The 7643-nt window shown below is 40.7% G+C and overlaps 2 protein-coding genes across 2 annotated transcripts in view; both read right to left on the reverse strand.

Moving 5' to 3' along the window:
- Positions 1-985, reverse strand: part of SARC_01712 (hypothetical protein) — a 6567-nt gene extending 5582 nt beyond the window's left edge. Inside the window, exon 1 of the mRNA XM_014304570.1 lies at positions 534-985. Coding sequence (XP_014160045.1) covers positions 534-956 — 423 coding nt within the window. The 5' untranslated portion in view covers positions 957-985. The remainder of the gene's footprint in view (positions 1-533) is intronic.
- Positions 986-2081: 1096 nt separating this feature from the next.
- On the reverse strand, positions 2082-5165 carry SARC_01713 (hypothetical protein). The gene is made up of 2 exons (XM_014304571.1): positions 3177-5165; positions 2082-2636 (listed from the first exon to the last, which is right to left on the reverse strand). Exons 1-2 carry the CDS (start codon positions 4963-4965, stop codon positions 2152-2154), a joined length of 2274 nt encoding a protein of 757 aa, XP_014160046.1. The 5' UTR covers positions 4966-5165; the 3' UTR covers positions 2082-2151.
- Between the last annotated feature and the right edge of the window lie 2478 nt (positions 5166-7643).

Raw genomic sequence — 7643 nt, forward strand, 5'->3', positions numbered from 1 at the left:
ACACACACACACACACACAACAACATATATATATATATATATATATAAATATATATATATATATATATATATATGGACTTGTGAAAACCGATGTGGCCCCTTACAAAAATGAGTGTATCTAGCTGATGAATGGAAGAAGACAGCTTTGTTTTTATATTGAGATACATACACACATGCGTTTGTGTTATACGTATTATATCTATATATGGCATTTATCATCCGATAGCAGTCCATCGTTGTGGTGGCTTCACCATAAGGGCGATTGTGTATAACGGACAATACCAGAAGACACTATTATATTTTGTACGAACTGGTTGTACATTACAATTGAATGAATAAGTTGATCTGTCTATATCTATATGCCTTGGTAAACACATTGGGGTGCACTTATATTACTTGACAACACACGAACCCCTTTAACAGTAACAGCCTAATTCGAGGCTCTAGGTTTTCGAATGCAAGTGCCGCATCAACTAATAAATTGCAAACGACATACTACTTTGTATGATGTGATATCACTGCATATCGCTTACCGAATACTGGTTAGGTACTGACAGTCCTGGCTCATTCAGGTAGTTATACGGCATCTCTCTCTGCGACATAAGACTCTGTCCCGTTGAGAATCCGTGGTTGTTGAAGTGGCCTGAGCCTGCATTCATCTGATTACCGCCCATCTGGTTGCCTTGGATAATTTGACCCGTATTTAAACCGGGCTGAGGGCTATGGCTCTGTAGCATCGTGTTGTTCTGCTGTGGTTGTGGGCTGTGACTTTGTAACATACTGTTATTTTGCAGATTATTATTATTCTGTTGCAAATTAAAGTGCGCTGATTGTGGTAGATCACCTGGCTGTAGTGGTGATGGTCGTGGTGACTGTTGTGGTTGTTGTGGTTGTTGCGGTTGCTGAGGCCCGCCTAAGTAGGGGGACCTTCTTCCGTTCGAATTATCGTGATTCATTTCGAAAATATACTTGTATGTTTTTGACGTATATGTTTCTTATGCTTAGCTTTACGAGAACGTACAGTCACGTGCAGGGTTTTTTGTTCGCCCATATGCAAGATAATATTCATTGATATGCGTGCAGAGGAACAGCCTCGTTCATTCACAGGGCATATGAAGTGATAGTCACTGCAGTCATCACCGTGTGCACTATTTAATTAAATTTGATCAAACGTGGGCTGGGGCCGGCGGTGGTTCATCACTGCATCAGTAAACTAAACCGTTGTCGGTTAAATATAGTCGCTATTGTAAAAAAGCTAAATAAAATCATGGCTTTTATTTCTAAAAATCTCAAATTTAGTCATTGTATAGTGTCCTCTGGTGGTGTATATTTATATAAAGGGCGCCTATTCATATATAAAATACATTAATAGTCTTGTGGCCAGGCTTAAACTCGTGCATATATATATATCTGTCCGTCTATAAATTGAATTCTTTTTTCCCTCGTTCCTTCCTATTGATATCGCGTGAAAGGAATGAGATCGTCGGACGGTCTTGAGAACCACGTCATACCATAGTATGGGTCGACAAAGGTTGCATACATTTGCAAACAGTGCGTGTTTTGTCGTACACCAGCAGCCTTAAGCCTCAATCACTGATTAAAACTCCTCTTTTCGAATATAATCCACGTTATGAAAATAATTTGTTTCTATCGACTGACAAGTGGCTGCGCAGAGAGTATTCATGCAGTTGTGCGGCAGTACTACCACGTGCTGTGGTGTGCTCATAGTTGTACTTTGTGACGCAGGCTATGCAACACCCGAGATGTTGACTATTCCTGTACATGTCCGAACGTGTTTGTATTTAACATATCTCCAAATGGAAGTATATGTTATTGTCAATCATAAAAACTTAGGCTAGCCATATGATTCAACGCAACAATTGTCGATACTATGTTACAAAAAATCGAAGGACATTTGCGTGCTGTTGTGGTGATGGAGAACAAGCATGTGAAAATCTTTGACAAAATATTTATCTGTCGCGTACGTATGTTTCATTTCGGAGGCTGTGTACGACGCAGGTATAAGAGTTTCTTGTGGATATAAAACTTGAATATCCAGGGCGATTCGCAACTAATATATACTGCCATTAATTGAGGCATGAAATTTTGTATGTTTATTTACTTGTTATTCATATATTGTTTAAAATTTATCTAATTTACATAACTGTCGGCTAAGAGTACGTACCGCACCAACATGTAAGCTGTCGCGACGATGAGGGTCAAGATCATGGTGGGGAATCCGTATCTAAACCAATACATAAACGAAATCTCTCGGTTGTCACGTTGTGCAACAGCTGCTGTTACTAGATTGGCAGACGCTCCGATGAGTGTACCATTACCTCCCAGACATGCACCGAAAGCCAAAGCCCAAGCCATGGGTTCAAGTTCCAAATACAGACTTTGGTTGTTCGCCAAGGCCAGTACCACAGGTACCATGGTAGTGGTGAAAGGAATGTTGTCGAGGAATGCACTCACAATACCGGACACCCAAATGAGGATGATTATGGCTACCATCATTTGCTGTTCAGGGGCTGCTGCACCAACGCCCTGGCCAATCATATCACCCATCCAGGTAATCAGTCCCATCTCCGCAAGACCTTCGATCATGATGAACAAGGAGCTGAAGAACACCAAAGCTGTAGGTTGGAGGAAATTGAAGTAGAGTTAGAGACTTGCGCATAGATGAACAACATATGCATAAATACATGTGTCTGTATATATATATAATATATATATATATATATATATATATATATATATATATATATATATATATATATATATATATATATATATATATATATATATATATATATATATATATATATATATATTTACATATATATACATATATAGATATATGTATATATGTATCTATGAAGGTTGACGATGATAGTGTCATGCTAAATATATGTATTGAAATTGGTGGAATAGGCGATCCTTCAGTCACTTTCTAGATTTGCATAATTAAATAGCGGTAATACTATCGAACACATGCTAATAGCCTAATACTATCTATGTACACTGATACTGAGCAACAAGCACGCAGTTGTGCGGAACAACGCGAACAAAATTGATGCTTGCTTATTACACTTGTGCCAATCGCGCGAATAAAAGTATACGTGGTATTGAACATATAAAGTCATAAAGCATTCACCAAGCGACAATCAACTTACTGTCCCATTCGACGTGCTCTAGGGCCGTCTCTGCATCCTCTGGCGAACTGACTAGCAACATGAGAACTGCACCTATCAGAGCAACCCAAGCCACGTCAATGTGATGAACTGGTTCTGTGAAGAAAAGGAGGATTACAACCACGAAAACCATACCCACGCGCATTAACAAGGGCTTGTCATGAACTTGATAGTCCTTTGCGACAGACTCCAAGTCATCAATGGTTGCGTCACCCTTTAGGTCTTTACGGAACAACAGCCATAAGAAGCCGAGTGCAAAGGGGAAGATTATGACTACACCAGGCAACATGTGAAACAGGAAGTCTACAAAGCCGATGTAATCTCCCAACGCTTGCCCAATAATAATATTTGGGGGGTCTCCGATCATAGTAGCAGTACCACCAATGTTGGACATGATACACTCGCAGATCAACATCGGACGTGGGTCTATGCCAAGTAAATTAGCAAGACGGATGGTCACAGGCGCCATCAACAACATGGTTGTAACATTGTCCAAGAAGGCAGATAGGACCCCTGTCACAGTCGCCAGGATCACCATGAGCAGCCACAGCTTATTCCTGCACAACTTGTACGCCTGGATTGCCATCCACTCAAATACTCCGGTCTGTGAGATAACAAACACGATGAGCATCATGCCGAATAGAAGCATCAGTACACCCTGTTCCAACCAGCCGAATGCCTCTTCGACACTTGGGAACTTACCCAGGAACACTAACCACATGAGTGTCACACTCATACCTAGCAAAGACGCTATAGTTCTGTGTGTGATCTCAAACACAATGAGTACATACATAGCCACTAGCGTCACCCCAGCAACCCAAACTTGTTGATTTCCAAACCAGCCAGTCTGGTATACTTTCATGACCATAGGTACGGGCTCTAGGCTGTTGATGTACACTCGTGCAGCAAGTCCCTCCGCATCAGCCTGAGCAGTAAGATCATGATGAACAGACATAGTTATAAGACCATTCTCATCCACAGCAGCCTGTGTGTCTTGTGTGTCTGGTACAACGGACCACACGCCATCATCTAAGCGCACCACCTCAGTCGTCATAGTGAGCATTGTGCCGTTTACTCCGACATGTGACGTATCAGTTGCGCGACGCACACGGTCGGGGTTATTGAGTCTCTCCAATTCTTGGAATAACTGAACAATACCCGCATTTCTCCGTCTGTGACCTCCCCCGGCGTATGTCTCACTTGCTGGCTGTACCTCCCACTCGACTGCAATGTGCCACTCTACGTGGGTCAAAGGATCCATCGCTAGATCATAATCATATGGGTGATCGAAACTCACTGCATGCAATTGCCCAAACTCTCCGTTCTCATGTGTCATAGCCCCGTGTGCCATGAACGTGGTCACCATCCATATCACTAAAACAATGACCATCAAACCACACGTTACCCAATGACCACGGGAAAAGCCTAACCACGCGTCAGTATAGAGCCATCTGTGTAGCATACCATTCTGCTTCGCTAACCTCTCTGCATTCGCAACCATTTCGTCCTCTAAAATGGCCTCTTGTGTCTCTTTATTGTTGTCCATATCTTCGGAGGAAACAGCAACGTCTTCTAGCTCAGTAACACTTGACTTACCCTTATTTTCGTCTTCGATTGACGGTCGATATGAGGAACTTGCACTCATACGCTGACCGTATGAAGGGCGCCCTGTGTAACTCGGTCGCGCAGTATATGACGCACGCCCCTCCATGCTGTACGAAATACGCTTCTCCGCCGTAGTGGAGACACGTCGATTCACGCTGGACGACATAGTGTCAATTTACTAGGCGTTCAATTATGTGCTAGTGTTTGGTTCTCGTACCTTGTTTGGTTTTTAATAATGTGCAATGTCCTTTCCAGTGTATTTATATGCGTATGGCACGCGGATATAGGACTGTGAACACCAATGTCTTCCTCGTTATTATTTACAGGTCTTCCTCATTATTACAAAGAAGTACGATACAAACATCCCTCTTACAAAAGAGCAAAATCACCTGCTGTATTAGCTGTAAATACTCTAGTAGAGATACATATTCACTGACAAAATTGTTGTTTTTTACTTCTGGATATTTCATTCTTCGAAAGTAGGAATAAGGAAAGTGGAAACTCTCTGTTGCTTATGAATTGTGTTTGCCATTGGTCGAGTGCTATACTCCTACTCTTGTTTTAGAAAAAAATCCGGGTCGAACTCACTCGAAGTCTCGAAGTCTCGAACTGTCGAACACGGAACACGCGCAAGAAGTTTTTAAAAACAAAAAAAAGTTGTGGGCAAAAAATACCAAATAGCGGAGGCCGGAGGGGTCAGAACTCAGAATCCAAAGAATTCCAGAAGAGAGCAAAAAGGAAATGTTTCTCCTCTTTCTATTGGGATAATTAATTTCCAAATAAGGGCATTTTGGCACTAGGCCGTAGTGTGGTGACTGGAGCCCTTAGTTCACTGGCGTTGTTCCGATTCGGTTTACTAATTTAGCCCATAAATAAATACATAGGGTGTTGATCAGTGTCAGACTGTCAGAGTCTCAGACTCACAGACGCACAGTGATGAATTGCTGATTGATGGACTGAGGCTCATGGACTCATGAGTCATGGGCTCATCGCTGTAGGGAGTATGCAATATTTATTTATGTATAATGTATGTAAAAAATAAATTCTGACTACATATGTAGTACATACTGGTAGTGACTAGTGAGTAAATAATTTTTAAAAAGAAAAGAAAAAATATGATCAGTGATCCTTGATAAATACAGTAAATAAATAAATATAGGAGAGTGTAATTTACATGATGTTTTTTTTAATTTAAATTTTTCGAAATACCCTGGGGACCTGGCTGGGCCTTGAGACTCTGAGGCTGAGCCCTGAATTAGAATACGTCCTTAATCCTAATCCTTGACTCCTAGTCTCCTGGTGTGAGTCCTGGACCTGAACCCTACCCCATGACTCCATGAGGCATAAGGCAAGAGGCCTGCCGCCTGAGTCCTGAGAGGATGAAACCCCTGCAGGGCAGCAAGAGTTATTAAAACCCCTGTTACGATAAACTAAATAGTTAAAGTTTTTAACATATACCGATAGTAAATATTTATGTAAATATTTACCTGTGTACAATGTACATATTTACTTACAGCTTACATACGTTGTCCTACGGACTTGTTCGTTCTCCCATAATTTCTACTTTTTCAGAGAGATGGTCATGAATTCATGATACGTTTGAATTTTATTTTATTTTTAAAAATGTAGTTAAACGCTTCATACTAAAACAGTGGGCTAAATAACTTGTTTCTTCTTTCTGGGGCTTCTGGGGTTTGTATCTGAGAAGTGATGTCTCACCTGATCCTTGTAGTCCTTACATATTCGGCCGGGGTCTCATTTTTGGTTTTTGGTCCGGCTTGTAAGACTGGGTCTTATGTTTGGACTATTTCTAAAAAAACCCCCCAGAAGACTTGTCCGGCACTTTTAGAGTTATTAAGAACATTCTGTTTTTCATCGTATAAATAACTCCTTATTTATACTGAGACAGTGGGTTGTTCTTTGTTTTTTTTAAACGTTTTATACTGAGAGAGTGGGAAACAGGAAAAGTGGAAACAACCCAACCCGCTATTATGCCGATGTTCGGTCATGGAAAGGAAAGTGCCAGTTTTCAGTTCAAGCTTCAAAAAGCCTTTTCTCATACTTGAGAGAGTAGAGTGCACGACTGTTCAGGCCGTGCTCACTGCAGTCTAAACATGTTTAAAATCTTCCAGAAGGTGACGTTTGTACTTTGTACGAAATCATCCACCTCATTATCCTAAAACATGATTTTTTTATATTAACTTACAAACCTGCGTTATCTGCCACATTCCCTAAAAGTCTATGTAGAAGGCTATTTATGTTCTGTGTTAATGATTAGTTTCGGTGAGACACAACCGAACCTTCTTCCTTTCGGCTGCTGTTTTCGAAAATCATATCAGACCCCCAGACATTCGACTGGAGAGGTAAATTTCGCTACACACACAGTACACGTCATCAAACAGTGTTCGACTACGAGCGCCATGAAAGCGACTCATGGTGATATAGATGTGGCTGCAGTACGCCGAGATACAAAGGGCTGCTCTACTACAGTCCAGACAAATGAAGGGAGGAAAAAAATAACGGAAGAAATGGGCAGGGCAGGGGCAGGGCAGGGGGAGCAAATATCAAAGCCCATGGTCTTCTTCAATAATGCTGGCTCATCTCTACCACCGGATGTTGTGAGTAAGAGAATGATTAAGCATCTCCAAAGGGAAGCAGAAATTGGTATGGTTTTGATGTCATTGAAAATTTATCTCATTAGACCATCCATTATATATATATATATATATATGTGTGTGTGTGTGTGTGTATATATATATATATATATATATATATATATATATATTTGTTTTTNTGTTGTGTGTTNTATATATTATTATTATATATAGTNTATATATATATATA

Source organism: Sphaeroforma arctica, assembly GCF_001186125.1.
Source record: "Sphaeroforma arctica JP610 unplaced genomic scaffold supercont1.70, whole genome shotgun sequence".
Taxonomy (NCBI): domain Eukaryota; class Ichthyosporea; order Ichthyophonida; genus Sphaeroforma; species Sphaeroforma arctica.

Coding starts and splice junctions, on each gene's coding strand:
- SARC_01713 (XM_014304571.1), bottom strand. CDS start 4,965: ATGTCGTCCAGCGTGAATCGACGTGTCTCCACTACGGCGGAGAAGCGT. Junction 2,637..3,176: donor AGAGCACGTCGAATGGGACA/GTAAGTTGATTG, acceptor TCCAACCTACAG/CTTTGGTGTTCTTCAGCTCC.